The following is a 16,497-nucleotide window of genomic DNA, read 5'->3' as shown; positions in this document are numbered from 1 at the left end:
AATGCCTCTGATCTGGCCCTCTGCAGATTTTAGATCTCATGGTTCATCCAGGCTTTTGGTTGGGGAAGACTCTGAATGATTTTGTGGGGGTACACTTGTCTACAACTGTTAGATTTATATACTTTCTTTAACATTACACTTGATTAATTTGGAAGGACAATAGAAGGGAAGCATCCAAAAGATTAACAGAGAAGGTCTGCCTAGGATTCATTTACTTGTCTTTGCTAAGTGAACAAGTGTAGAAATTATGCAGGGCTAGTAGCAACAGCGTTTTTAAAATTAAAGGCAACATAATCAACAATCTCATTAACAGATCCTTTATTTTTGCTAATGACTGCAATTCATGATGATCACATGGCTGGATGATCAATTTATTAAAATACAATGAGAATAAGAAACATAGATATTTAAATGTGTTCATTCATCTTTACTCTTGACTCATGAAAATAAACCACCTGTCTCATCCAGATTGCAGAAACATATGTTTTCACAATTTCATTTTGGAATACCAACATTATCTTCAAAACAACTTGACACCCTAGTTCCATATTTTCATCACTGAAGCCTGGGATTAGTACTAAATGAGTTTACTGCTCATGAAAGCTGTAAATGTTTATCTGACATTAGATTGGTAACAATTTTTTTTTCATGTAATATGTATTGCTATAATGAATTATTTCCAGATAAGTTATGTAAACAATACAAAATGTTAATTCTGAAATATTGTCCAATAATTATTATACAATGCAGTAACACAACAGCTATTTCACCACAGCCACAATATGCTTCTTCCTCTCAGCAACAAATGGTACAGATCCTGGTTTGCTGTGCTTGCGAAGATTCAGTTGTCTAAAAGAAAAATTAATTTAGAATGAGATATTTTTACTTGGTAAGCGATTGCTCAAACATACACTTGTGTATTTTTCTATTACTATTATCTTTCCCCAAACATTCTACACAAGCCTTACCAAGCATTTTTGGTGCTAAGTAGCCAATCTGCCTATTCAATTTACTTTATCAGTTTCTATATTAGGTTCTCCTATAATAATTCAGAGTAAACAGCATAAATTCAATATTAGATTTCCTTTGGGTTTATAAAACTAACTGATTAATATCAAACCAGCTGTCACACAAGGGAAAAGAAGCATCACTGCTTGATAACTTTAATTTCCTTGCAATTAGTTTTTCCATATGCACATCATAAACAATGATACATATTATGTATATTAATACATAATTCATGATATATGAATAAATATTTGAATTATGTATTGATACAGATGCAAGTTTGGACTTTGGCAGTTTAAAAGATTAACTTAAAAACATCATTTTTCTACATCCCTTTTGCATTTTAAATTGAAGATGGACATATTGACATTGACTAATAACATGAATACAATTCAAATGATCTAATGAAATAAAAGCTAGGATGAACTCTACAACTGAGCAGCGAGACAGTTATGAAGTTTTCTGTTTTAATCAGAACTAATAATCAAACAAAGTTAGTAAATTAAGGAAATGTAACCAAGACAAAGTTATAAGGATACTATACTTCATAAAATAATGTGGCTTGGTGTTATGCATGTGGCAACAAACACAATCTTCTATTCAGAATTGTTATTACTTTATGATTACAAAGCCACTCCCTGTACTCAAAAAGGATACAACTTTGTGGAAGACCAAGCCAGACTTATTACAAAATATTTAGTATTATAATCTTCATTGATAATTATAGCTTTTATCATTACCAAAATTGTAATTCTTAATTAATTCAATCCAAACCCTCTCCGATTGAAGAATTATGTGAGTATCATGTAAACTTTGGCCCGTCCCAGTACTGCACAGCTGAAATTTTAAATCTTGAGCTCAAGGCATGTTTGTTATAAAACAAAATGTTAACCTGTACCCGATTATAATAAATATGCTCAAATCAGTCAATTTATATCTGAGCTGACCAACTGTAGAACATTGTACTGAGGCCAGATTTCAGGTTGATCATGAAGCATTTAGAAGCAGATACACAAAATTGCTGTTCTGTTCTTCACTTACATATGCCTAAATAGCATAATCCAGGATTAGTTCCCTGGAACTTGACATGTCATCCATGGCTTCCTCTTTTGTCACGATGAAGCCACTCTCAGATTGGAGGAGCAATGCCTCATATTCCATCTAGGCAGCCTCCAACCTGATGACCTGAATATTGATTTCTCCTTCCAGTAATTTTTTCCCCTCCCCTCTTCTTCTATTCCCCAACTCTAGCCTCTTCTCCTCACCTGCCTATCACCTCCCTCTGCTGTCCCTCCTTCCAGGGTCCACTCTCCTCTTTGATCCATTTGTTTTTCTCCAGCCACCTTTCCCACCCACCTAGCTAGTCCTGCTACCCCTCATCCCACCTTTTTTATTCTGGCATCTTTCCCCTTCCTTTCCAATCCTGAAGAAGGGCCTCATCCCAAAAATGTCCACTGTTCATTCATTTCTATAGATGATGCCTGACTTGCTGAGTTCCTCCAGCATTGTGTGTGTTGCTGCTCTGGATTTCCAGCATCTGCAGAATCTCTTGTGCTTATTAGTCACAAGATATGGTTTACCTCATCACTTCCTTTCAGGCATTGGAACAGGACTGTGATTATCGGCTTAACCTAACCTTCTACCCTTTTGCAGCAAAGTGCTTCAAAAAAAATACTATGATTTGACTGAAAAACAAATTCATAACCAATCAGCCTAATAATTGAGAAGCAGCCTTATATATTAAACAGCATTTCAGATGTTGAATAAAGTATGATGTTATAAAAGGAAACAATGTAATGAGGAAGATGTAGTTCCACAGGATGGAACTATTTGAAACATACTTTTTACGTTGTGCTTCCTTCATAATACGGAGTTCCTTAGCCTGATTATAAATCATTTTAGGCAAATGCCGGTGCCGAGCTATCCGTCTGATCTGAGGATGATGCTGGAATTTTTCTTTAAGCTTTTGGTTGTAATTCAAAGCAGCTTTCTCTCTTGGCATAAGCTAAAGTAAACAAAAGATTTATTCAAACAAAGTTTAGAAACAGATTTTCAAATTTCTTTTAAAGTATTTACCATTTTTTAGTATTCTGAGCAGCTAATATTTTTCAACATTATTCATCCTTGCAATATAACTGCTAATATTTGTTAAAATATTAATTACTTAGGCAAGTTGAAAGTACACATTTTCATCAAAATCTTGCATTTTAATTATTTGTTCTTTTCATGTGAGGGAATAAAAGTAAAAGCAAACCTTAACAGAAAAGTTGCATTCAAAGCTAAATTACAAAAATAAACTCAATTATCCCCTCTTCTAATTGTAAGAGTGTTTAACTAAAGTCAAACATTAATTTTGTGTAATTACAAGAGGCCATTGTCAAATAGAGTCAGTATTATCTCTAGGTCTTTCCAATGAACAATTTTGTAAAAGCCCATTAAAAGGGTGAAATGTAGTGCCAGGCCAGTACTTCAAAGAGACTGGACCTTACAGACAAAACAAAGTAAGTAATCCATTTTAAAAACCTGCCTAAGTTAAACAAAGGTATATAACTTAAGTTTTCATGTTTTAATGAAAGAAAATCATTTAAAAGGAATTCTTTGGGTTTTCTGTCATGTGTGGGAAATTTTAAGTACTGATAAAATTTTTAAGTGGTAGTGATAATCAGATGTACAGTGGATTCTGGTTAATTGGCCCATTGGTTAATTAAGGCAGCCATTTATTTGGGACACTATGCTGCTTAATTGGGGCAGAAGACTGGTGCTGGACAGTTTTTGAACGAGAATCAGTTGCATGCACATGTGGCTGTTAAACTGTGCTTAGCAGGACCAATTTCTAACTAGTGTCAGTTGTTTGCATTTGTGTTTAAAAAGCCATGATTTTTGTGACTGACAGTTGGCAAGAAATAAACAGTAGGACAATTCAGAACGATTTTGTTCACTGCGGTTTCAAGCATTCAGGCTTGGGGATGCCAGAAACAGCTGGGAGTGAAAAAGGATGTTACAATTAAAATGAAGATCTGGAGGATGCAATTGTCTAAAACACTGTATCAAGGCAGTCCATTATCTGTACTAGATGCCTGCACTGAGTTTGCACATTTACAGCCAATCATTGGCAGATAAATTCCTCTGACGATAACTATCAGGGACTAATACACAATTTTATAATACTGTAGAGATATCGGTAGTGTTCTAATTTGTTCTGTATTTTATTTAATACATAAATTGTCATAGTTAAACAGTAGTTTGTCTTATTTATACTTTTTAACTATTTCCATGAAACTTCAGCCTATTGGGGAAGCCGCTTAACTGGGCCAAAATATACTGGTCCTGATGTGTCTCAATGAACTGCAATTCACAGTATTTACAAACAGTTGAAATTGTAGCAAGAAATTTATTAACCGAAGGCTCTGTCAATAAAAGGCTATGGTGGAGAATTGAAAAGACCAAAAAGAAACATGTTGTACAGAAGTTTCAAATGTTTTCCAGGAAGACAAAGGAAGAATTAGATGGCCATGTACATTCTCAGATGAATAAAGCTAATGAAGTCTTGGTAAGCAAAACTTATGCCCTAACTGCTGTTGAATTTTGCATTGCACTAATTGGTTCCTTAAGGTTGTTATAGCTGGGGATGGTAATGGTGACAAGCTCCCACTGCCTATTAAATGCTCCCAACGGCGTGCGCCTCAAATAGCCTCTGACAACCAAGTCCAGCTCCTGGCCGTCATGTGTGGCTTAGCTACTAAGCCCAGTAGAACTGTTTCTATTGACAGAAGGGGCAAAGGTGGGTTACTGGCTCCTTAAAAGAAGTCGCTTTGGACATATGAAGCTCGTCAGCTGTGGTTGGGAGTACATCCAGGAGGAGGAAAATTCTTATCTCAAACATCCACTGCCTTGCAGCTATACCCACTCACAGAGAAGACCTTGGGAATAAACCTAGAGGGAAAAATCCAGAGCTGGAGTCCGCAAGGCACTCTTATATTGAGCTCAATATTGACTGGCAACTCCCGCGATGCTGTTGGTACCAAATTGTATCAGTCCCTGCCATTCCTTTGGGTTCATCAGATACATGGGCAACAGCTTATTCTCCATATTGTACTGCCCAGGCTTGCATATTTAGACAGCTAGAACACAACATCCATGGCCAACTCTGGCCGACGGAGGCCTCACCTCACCTCAATTAGTTTTCATATTCTAGAACTTTCTCTGGGTTTATGCTTGCAAGAGAAGTCCATACTGTAGGGATCCCAGATAACATTAGTTCAGAAGATATGAAGCAATGCTAATGAAAAACCAGGAGGACAAAGCAGTTCCTTCTGAATTAAAATATTTTCAAATTACAAATACAAATCTATAATTAATTCAATGAAATTAATGTTATGTTTAGGTAGTGTATGTTCTCACTTTCAAATTCATCTTTCAAATGTTTTTAGCAGCTTAGTCCTTAAATACTACCAACTGCACAAAGATAACAAAGTATTAGGTTCAATGCAATCAAGGTAATTTAAAAATGCCAAGCATAAAGGCAAATCATTTTACCCTAATTAAATTGTGGTCTTCACTTTTACACCTCAATCAATGAGTGCCAACTTCCATTACCAGTTAAATAAATGCATCAAGCTCCATCCACTCAAGCTCATTTTCCTAAGCCTGCCTAAATAGCTGCTTCTGTGTTAATAAATCCCTGTCTCATTTGTTTCACTGAAAATTGTTAAGGCAATCCAAACTGTAAAGGCTTTTATTATAATTAAAAGCAATGATTTTCTTTGGTTCAATTTATTTAATAAGTGCAAATTGCTGATCTAGTTCAACTGCAATGCTTCTCTAGACAAAAAAAAAAGTATCAGTTAAGTAATTTATGAATACCTTTAAAATATGGGCAACCAAACAAGAATTTTCATTAGATAATCTGCAGATTCAGGCTGAAAATATAGAAAGGGATATCGTACTCATATACCTTCTTCTGTAATTTAATTTACTGTGTTTCAAAAATCCCAGTTATGATCTTAAGGGTTTAGCCATCACATTCAGAGAAACTGCATCTCATTGAGTATCTAAAAGCAAATTTGATAAAAACACTGCAAATGTAGAACCCCAGATGTCAATAAGAAATTTAAGCAACCTTAAGTTGCACAGCACTTTACGGAGGTAATAAGCATAAGGTGGGAAACAAATAAAATGATTTCAAGATGAAGAGAATTTTTAAAAATAAATTCTATGGTTATAAATGCCCCTGTATGTGGTTCATATTCAACAGTCTGTTTTCTGGGCCAACATGGCAGTTGGCCTTGGTAAACAACTTATAATAATATTGTAATGTTGCTAACATTTTACTAATGGCCTCCAACTTTCTGCAGTGAGTTTTATGGACAAATTATATGCAAGTCCAGTCAATTTTGAAAAGGAACTGGGAAATGTAGGGCAAGAAGCTTTTTGTGATAAGCAAACAATGAACTAATGTAAATTACCCATGAAGTCCAGAATTTTGTAATTCATTGCATTCCTCCTCTTCTCCTAATCTCTTGACTGATTTGCACTTCAATGATGTGCGTGGGAACTGGTTAATATTTATTTGGGATGAAGTGGCTTCCTCTCTATCCGTACTACCATAGTCTTGTATTCTATTATGTCAACAATACGAACACTTTAGATACAAATAAATTCTGTGAAAGTACTTTACTATGGTTAACTGTTTCACTAAAAGTTATAAAGTAATAGCTAGTAAATACTTAATGAGGTATACAGCAGTAAATTTTTCTATGCATATTTTACATGAAAAATTGTTTGAGTATTTGATACACCATTAGGCTTCTGAAATCCCTGCCACATCAAATTCAAATTAGAAACATTGAAAACCTACAGCACAATACAGGCCCTTCGGCCCACAAAGTTGTGCCGACCACGTCCCTACCTCAGAAATTACCAGGCTTACCTATAGCCCTCTATTTTACTAAGCTCCACATACCTATCCAGGAGTCTCTTAAAAGACCCTATTGTTTCCACCATGGTTGCCGGCAGCCGATTTCCACGCACTCACCACTCTCTGCGTAAAAAACTTACCCCTGACATCTCCTCTGTACCTACTTCCAAGCACCTTAAAACTATGCCCTCTCATGCTAGCCATTTCAGCCCTGGGAAAAAGCCTCTGACAATCCACATGATCAATGCCTCTCATTATCTTGCACACTTCCATCAGGTCACCTCTCATCCTCCGTTGCTCAAAGGAGAAAAGGCCGAGTTCACTCAACGTATTCGCATAAGGCATGCTCTCCAAACCAGGCAACGTCCTTGTAAATCTCCTCTGCACACTTCCTATGGTTTCCACATCCTTCCTGTAGTGAGGCGACCAAAATTGAGCACGGTACTCCAACTAGGGTCCAATCAGGGTCCTAAATAGTTGCAAAATTACCTCTCGGCTCTTAAACTCTAATCCGATGGTTGATGGAAGGCCAATGCACCATATGCCTTCTTAACCACAGAGTCAACCTGCGTAGCAGCTTTGAGTGTCCTATGGACTTAGACCCCAAGATCCCTCTGATCCTCCACAATGCCAAGAGTCTTACCATTAATGCTATATTCTGCCATATTTGACCTACCAAAATGAACCACCTCACACTTATCTGGGTTGAACTCCATCTGCCACTTCTCAGCCCAGTTACGCATCCTATCAATGTCCCGTTGTAACCTCTGACAGCCCTCCACACTATCCACAACACCCCTAACCTTTGTGTCATCAGCAAATTTACTAACCCATCCCTCCACTTCCTCATCCAGGTCACTTATAAAAATCACAAAGAGTAGGGGTCCCAGAACAGATCCCTGAGGCACACCACTGGTGACCGACCTCCATGCAGAATATGACCCGTCTACAATCACTCTTTGCCTTCTGTGGGTAAGCCAGTTCTGGATCCACAAAGCAATGTCCTCTTGGATCCCAAGCCTCCTTACTTTCTCAATAAGCCTTGCATGGGGTACCTTTCAAATGCCTTGCTGAAATCCATATACACTACATCTAATGCTCTTCCTTCATCAATGTGTTTAGTCACACCCTCAAAACTTAAATCGCCTTTGACAAAGCCATGCTGACTACTCCTAATCATATTATGCCTCTCCAAATGTTCATAAATCCTGCCTCTCAGGAAATTCTCCATCAACTTACCAACCACTGAAGTAAGACTTACTGGTCAATAATTTCCTGGGCAATCTCTACTCCCTTTCTTGAATAAGGGAACAACATCTGCAACCCTCCAATCCTCTGGAAACTTTCCATTCCCATTGATGATGTAAAGAACATCGCCAGAGACTTAGCAATCTCCACCCTCGCTTCCCACAGAAGCCTGGGTACATCCCGTCTGGTCCTGGTAACTTATCCAACTCGATGCTTTCCAAAAGCCCCTTAATATCTTCCTTAATATCTACATGCTCAAGCTTTCCAGTCTGCTGCAAGTCATCACTACAATCACCAAGATCCGTTTCCTTACTGAATACTGAAGCAAAGTATTCATTAAGTACCTCAGTGAATACTGAAGCAAAGCATTCATTAAGTTTGTGAGGAGATGTGTTATTACCGATCCATACTGACTGTGATCTCCCGATGAGGAAATCATTGTGGGGTAGGGGGCTGGGAGGAGGGGATTGTCGTGGTGAGTGGAGGGTTTGAAGCTTGTTAACGAGAACTGAGGGGATGATGGTGTTGAATGCTGAACTATAGTCAATAAACAGCAGCCTAATGTAAGTACTGCTGTAGTCCAGGTAGTCCAAGATTGAGTGGTCTGCAACTGAGCTTGCATCCACCGTAGATCTATTGTCATAGGTGTCCTGAAGTTAGAAATTGTGTCTTCTAACTTCATATGGAATTGCCTTTTTGCTCTTATGATTATTTAAGAGTTGTTTCAAAGCTCTGACAGAAGGCGAGACTACCTCCAGTTGGGCTTCCTGCACAAGTCTCTTGTGTTGGGGCATTCTGGGAGGGCTTTGCAAACTGTCACCTGAAACCTACTCCCTCTTGAGAATTAATGGACTTAGAAGGTTGTCTCATTTGGTCTACTGCATGAGCCCAAGTGAGGGCAGTGTACTGAATCCAGCATGATCTGACTCAATTATTTTGTTCAGTATTTAACCAGATCAAAGACAATGGTATTGAAACAACTAAAAGATCTTAAAGTAGCTAATCTAAAGAGGGAAGATAGACACTGAATCCATATATATATATATCTATATATATATATATATATAGATATATATATATGGTTTTTTTTTAGGTATAGTTGGCTAAGGCACTGTTACAATTTAATAACAATACATAAGAAACCTGAAAAATGCTTCTGGCTGATGAACAATTAACAATATTAGATTATTTCAGTGATGATGATATAGAGGATCCTAAATAGGAAGAAGAGATTGGCAAGACATAATAACCCTAATATTCACAAGGATACCAGATTTGTCATCAAAGCATTAGGGCTCATTTCAAGAAAAATAATTGAAAACCACGAAAATTATGCTGAACTTTTATATTGTGAGACAAACTTGGGTGTTACTTTGTAAAGATTTGATCTCCATATAACTAAATGATAGAAAGATAGAAGATGGTATAAGATTTAAATAGAAGACAATAGCAGTGGCCATCTGGAAAAAGAGTATTCAAGCCCTATCATTGAATTAGTAAATTTTTTCTTCAAGCTAAATATTGGATAAACTGAAATCAAAGTCTGCAGTGACTACTGTAATTTTTGTTCCCATAATCTATCCTATAAAACCAAGTAGTACATACATACATGAGAAAATCTGCAGATGCTGGAAATCTAAAGCAATCATGATTAAGGGTCTTGGCCCAAGATGTCAACTGTTTACTCTTTTCAATAGATACTGCCTGTCCGACTGAGTTGTTCCAGCATTTTGCATATGTTGTACTTCAAGCATACTCTTTGGGCTACAGAGTGCTTTGAAACAATATTTAATCATGAAAGGCACTATGTACATGCAAGTTCATTCATTCCATTTTTAAAATAGTTTTGAATAAATACCTGCTGTCGCAGAAAAGATTGGTTCAGTTTCATTTAACCTATATGTCCTTGCAGCAGCGACCTTAATAACTGCAACTGCATGCTATGAAACATTATGAAACTATCCTGCTGTTGCAAACCATCAAATTTCATGTAATATATGACAGTGGTAATAAATCCAATTCTGACTTTGTAACCAGCCTTGTGGTGCTGTGCTGGTGTCTTGTTACTGTATCCAGCTGCAATCACTAAAACACCTGTGATATCACTAAGATACTGTGTAAGGCAAACTGTGTAAGTTAAGAATAGAACAAGCTAGCACTAACTTCATGAAATCTAGCAAACAATGTAGTTAACAAAATGTAGAAAATAATTTTTGATTTAAGTTAAAAAAGAACTGGATACTGAAATATAGAAAGCATGTGAAGTGAGAAGGACTGGTGGAAGTGAGGACGAAGATGGGTCAAATGATCATCTGTGAAATTACCTTATCATTGAATACACAATTTCATTTCACCTACAACATAATCCTTTCTTGATTCTAGCAAGTGATGGACCTGCTGTCACAGAGAAGATTGGCTCACTTAGTTTTTCCAAATTTACAATTCTATGTTATTACTAAATAACTGACAAAAATCTAGTAAACACACAAGTATAATTTGTGATTCTCAAATAAAAAGTGGTTTGCTTCACCAATCAGAATCAGTAAAATGTCAGCCATATAGGTGAATCTGGCAAGACTGGGTAAGGATGTCAATTGTATCTCTCAGAAAGAAATTAGTAAACTAAGTAAGTTTTTAATCAGAGTTGGATAATTTCACCGTTGCCGTTAAAAACTCAGCTTTTTATGTATTTTATGCAATTTAAGGTATCAAACTGCCCTGGTGGGTTTCAAATATAGAGCCCTGGATTGATAGCCAATCAATCAATCGCTATCCTTCTACACCCCAGCCAAACATGTTCATAGCAGAAAGAGAAATCTTAACAGGAATAAAATCACTTACCACACCAAGCTTTTCAGAAGCATTAGCTTTCCACAAACGGATATTCATTTCATCAGAACCACAAAGTATGTATTTATTGTCAGCAGACCACTTTACACACATCACATGTTGCATTCGTTTTGTATGGTACACCTCCCTAGAAAATAAAACAATTACATTAATAACAAAGATACTTTACAACAACATTAATTGATACAGAAGCCACAAATGGAAAAATAGAAACACACAAAATGAACCAAGTAGTATTACAATTAACAAATAAATAGAAATTCATTTCAATCCACATACAGTAATATCATTCCTGTAAACAATTATTTATTATCACTTCCTACACAATTTTCTACAGCACCAATCACTTTTGCAGAGGAATGACTGACCCTGGTTAGTATGCAATTCAAGATATTTACATTACAGTAAGTATTCAACAGTAAATGATGTATACAAAAACACACATACACTTCTGATGTGCTGATTGAAAACGAAAAAGGGACTTTTTTTTCCTATTGCCATTACATATGTATCCCGTATTGAAATAAGATGAGTTCTAATCAGTTAAAATAGGAAAAGCATCATTATTTAACATACACAAAACGCTGGAGGAACTCAGCAGCCCAGACAGCATCTATGGATAAAGTACAGTCGATGTTTCAGGCCAAAACCCTTCAGCAGAATTGGAAAAGAGACTTTGAAGAGTAGTAATCAAATTACAAATAAAGAAACAAAGTATTTTTCTGCAGATTTGCTCTTGTTTGTGATTATCTAATCTACACAGAAATGATCAAAATATTTTAATAGTATCTTGCCATTCTATATTTTGAAAGTATAAAATGTTTTTTCTTGATGTATTTACCAGAAGTCCACTTGTTCAAAATCAAAATTAAATACTTTATTAGGGTGTCTGTTTTTAATTACTGAATTTATGGTAAATATCACATTTCATTTTAAATGAATAAAGCAAATTAGAACTGTACAATCCAGTTACAGGCCTTTCATTGTTATATTCCATTGACATATACTAGAAAGGTGTAATGTGGAAAATATTACACCTGATCATAATGAGCTCAGTTTCAATCATTTTGTTCTCTTTTGGCACTACTTATTTGATTAAATTTTGTTATATATACTGAGAATTGTAATTTATGAGACTACGATGGTCAAGGTTGAGCATGGATGCTGTGTTCTCTCCATGTGTTACACAAGTCAGGGTAATAGAATATGGAGAGCAAACTCCCCCTCTCCACGCAGCTGATAAATCCACAGGAACAACAGAGACCAATACAGTTCAACACAAGTGACATAACAGGAGTTGCCAGTCAGCTTTGAACTCAATGTAGGACTGCCTTAGGGACCCCAGCTCCAGAACTTTCCCCAGAATTTACTCCCAAAGCCTTCTCCATGAGTCAATATAGCAGCAAAGCAGTGGAGGTTTGAAATCAGAATCTTCATTCTCCTAGATGAGTTGCCAACCATGGCTGACGAGCTAATTTGCCCAAAGCGACAGGTTTTAAGGTGCCAGTAACCCACCTTTGCCCCTTCATCTATCAGTAGAAATGGTTCCACTGGGCTTAATAACTAAGCCGCATGTGAAGGCTAGGAACTAGAATTGGTTGTCAGAGTCTATTTGCGATGCTCACCATTGGGAGCAATGCCACCCCCCCCCCCCAAGCTATGACAATCTTAAAGAACCCGTAATTTATAACTTTTTTTATCTTATATATTGCATTGTACTGCTGCTATAAAACAACAAATTTCACAACATATGATAGTGATATTAAACTTAATTCTGATTCTAATGGAAATAAAAATCAACCATTACAATAATAAATTTAAGAATGGTGAGTTTGGTGAAATATTTCTGTTCAAACTTGCAATACACTGCTCCTGGTTACGCTGAGTATTGAAAGGTATATTCATTATACTCAGTGAATTGTACTTTTTTGGTTAAAAGCTTTTAGATGCAGTGTTAAAAATCAATAATTGATTTCATTGATTAATCCTGTAAGTAATTATTTTTGATTCAGATTTTTAGTATTAGCACTGTTAAATTTCTATCTACAAAAAAAGACCATCATTATTTCACATAAGATTGAGGAATGAAAGATATGACTACTATTGGTCTTTCCTCTAAAAAGTTATTTCTACTGAATAAATCTACATTCCGAACTCTACAACTAAACATTATTTTCTAAAGATAAAATTACAATAGAGTTGTGAAAAGGACTGAAATCTGATATAAACTAACTTGTGTTCTTTAATATAAACTCACCAAAATAGAGTATCCATGATCCTTAAGATTTCTATTTAATGAACAAAACATAAAAAATTCTATCCACAAATGCCCCCCAAAATCCACCTACTTCAGTTTGATTTGTTAAAATCAATCAACAGATTAAACACCATATCATTAAAAATTTGAAATAAGTAACAAGACAAACTTACCTACCTATACACCTACCCTTCAATTTCAAGGTCAGGAATCCCAATTTAAATTGTTTTGTAACTCCAATACTAAGCTTAGAACAGCTGGCAAAGGACCAGTAAACCGGACTCTCCAGCATAACAGCTGGAATTCTAGTCTGCCTAGAATATGTCAATGGACTGCATGTGGATTATGAACTTGTCTCCATGTCAATTAGTCCATCTTTGGATTACAAGTTAGCAACCCAAATGATCTCATGTTAATTGTTATAATACCTATACTGTATATCAATAGACAACAGGAAAATATACATTAGGATTAGGCTACTGTTTAATAATTACAGCTTGGTGTTCAATACCATCATTTCCTCAGTACTAATCAACAAGCTACCAAACCCGAGTCTCTGTATCTCCCTGTTAGATTGGGTCTGTAGAAATATTATTTTCTTGCCACCTTAGGAACAACAGAGTTCCTCTTGTCCTTGTGTACCACCCCACAAGCCACTGCATCCAACACATCATTCTCTACAGCTTCTGCTATCTCCAAAGTGATCCTATGACCAAACATCTTTATCTCCCTTCGCCTCTCCACTTTCCACAGGAATTTCTCTTTCTGTGATTCCTTTGTTCATTCATTCCCCCTCCCCACTAATCTTTCTCCAGGCACTTATCCCTGCAAGCGGCTAAATTCACCTCCTCCCTCAACTCTATTCACAGCCCCAAACAGTCCATCCAGGTGAGGCAACACGTCACCTGTGAATCTTCTGGGTCCTCTATTGAATTGACTTTATTACTTACATCCTTCGTATACATGAGGAATAAAACTCTTTACGTCTCCGTCTAAATGTGCAATGAGCAATTTATAGTAATTTGTAATAAATAGTAGTACAACAGGACAGTCAACATAACGTAGAAATACAGTTGTGTCAGCATGAATTAATCAGTCTGATGGCCCGGTGGAAGAAGCTGTCCTGGAGCCTGTTGGTCCTGGCTTTTATGCTGCGGTACCGTTTCCCGGATGGTAGCAGCTGGAACAGATTGTGGTTGGGGTGACTCAGGTCCCTAATGATCCTTCAGGTCCTTTTCACACACCTGTCTTTGTAGATGTCCTGAATAGTGGGAAGTTCACATCTACAGATGCACTGGGCTGTCTGCACCACTCTCTGCAGAATCCTGCGATTGAGGGAAGTACAGTTCCTATACCAGGCAGTGATGTAGTCAGCGTATCCGGTGCTCTCAATGTGGCCTCCTCTACATTGGTGAGATGAGACCCGTCGTAAATTGAAGGACAGCTTCGTCAAGCACCTCTGCTCCATCCACCAAAAGTGGAACTTCCTGGTGGCCAAATATTTTAATTCTGATTCCCGTTCTGGCATGTTCATCCACAGCCTCCTCTTGCACCCAAGATGAGACCACCCTTACAGTGGATGAACAAAACCTTACATTACGTGATGGGGTAGCCTCCAACCTGATGGCAAAAATATTGATTTCTCCTTCTGGTAAAGGAAGTTCCCTCTCCCTCCCACCTTCATGTATTCCCCACTCTGGACTCTTACCTCTTCTTGCCTGCCCATTACCTCCTCTTGGCTCCCTTCCTCCTTCTGTCTCTCCTATCCCTATCAGATTCCTTCCTCTCCAGCCCTTTATTTTTGGCTTCACTTATCATCTTCTAGCCATCTTGTTCCCTTACCCCCCCAACCTTTTTATTCTGGTATCTTCCCTCTTCCTTTCCAGTCCTGAGGAAGGGTCTCGGCCCGAAACGTCGACTGTTTATTCATTTCCACAGATGCAGAGTTCATCCAGCATTCTGTGTGTGCCACTTTGGATTTCCAGCATCTTTCTTGTCTTTGTTATTTTTCTTATGCTTATTTATATTTTATATAATTACTTATACACATGTAATTGTTTTGGGGATTTTTATTGGTTGCATCTTTCTGGCAGGTATCACATTACTTGAATAAGGGCTGACTTCCATTGGTTAATTCAAGCAATGGAATTTATAGTTCTCAGCAATCTGGATCAAACCATGTTAGACCGCTCGCTTATTGTCTTCCTTTTTGTCCTTCCCCTAATTTTGCTTTTGCTCTTCATTATCACCCTTTTTTCATTTCTTTGTTCTTTTAGCACTTAATAAAAATGGCTGGAAGAAGAAAGTTAATGCCTCATTCTTGACTTCCAAAGTTTTTCAGATGAAAACCATCAGGATCCAACATCGAGGAAATCTGCAGATGCTGGAAATTCAAGCAACACACACAAAATGCTGGTGGAACGCAGCAGGCCAGGCAGCATCTATAGGAAGAAGCACAGTTGATGTTTCGGACCGAGACCCTTTGTCAGGACTAACTGAAAGAAGAGATAGTAAGAGATTTGAAAGTAGGAGGGGGAGATCTGAAACGATAGGAGAAGACAGGAGGGGGTGGGGTGAAGCTAAGAGCTGGAAAGTTGTTTGGCAAATGGATACAGAGCTGGAGAAGGGAAAGGATCATGGGACGGGAGGTATCCCTCTACAACTGGCTCCTTGACTTTCCTATCAGAACAGTCTGTGTAGATGGGTAATAACATCTCTTCCTCACAAAGGACCAACACAGGCACATCTCAAGGATGCACTTAGCCCTACTGATTTTCTCTACATGACTGTGTGACTAAACACAGCTAAAACACTATCTAACTCCACCAAAGACACCAACGTTGTTGGCAGAATCTCAGATGCATCAAGGAGCTGTACAGGAGTGAGGTGCATCAGTTGCGCAACAAGAAACTCACACTCAATGTCAGGAAGGGGAACTTTTACTTGTGACATGCTCATGAATGTAAAAGATACAGTGTCATTTGATTTACTTCCTGTGTTTGTCTGCAATATCTAGGATTTACCACCAAAGCTTCTTCCGACTCAGAGCAATGATGCAGGCCAGAAAATGAGTCACCAGGAGCTATAGAGGTAATTGGGTGGACACTCTGGTAAAATGGAGGCTCAGAGGCTTCCGTATTGCTCTCCCGGCAATCTGCCTGTCTAATTTCTGGGCAAGTGAGGGACATTCATCAGGACTAACAAGGATTACGCCGGT

General features: G+C 37.4%; 1 protein-coding gene across 1 annotated transcript in view; it reads right to left on the bottom strand.

Moving 5' to 3' along the window:
* Positions 1–301: 301 nt before the first annotated feature.
* Positions 302–16,497, bottom strand: part of dcaf13 (ddb1 and cul4 associated factor 13) — a 63,509-nt gene continuing 47,313 nt past the window's right edge. Inside the window, exons 9-11 of the mRNA XM_073051947.1 lie at positions 11,015–11,150; positions 2,850–3,013; positions 302–849 (exon numbers count right to left, since the gene is read on the bottom strand). Coding sequence (XP_072908048.1) covers positions 762–849; positions 2,850–3,013; positions 11,015–11,150 — 388 coding nt within the window. The 3' untranslated portion in view covers positions 302–761. The remainder of the gene's footprint in view (positions 850–2,849; positions 3,014–11,014; positions 11,151–16,497) is intronic.

Source organism: Hemitrygon akajei, chromosome 1 (assembly GCF_048418815.1).
Source record: "Hemitrygon akajei chromosome 1, sHemAka1.3, whole genome shotgun sequence".
NCBI classification, from domain to species: Eukaryota; Metazoa; Chordata; class Chondrichthyes; order Myliobatiformes; family Dasyatidae; genus Hemitrygon; species Hemitrygon akajei.
Note: the sequence above shows the minus strand (reverse complement) of the source record. Positions and strands in the feature narration are given on the sequence as shown.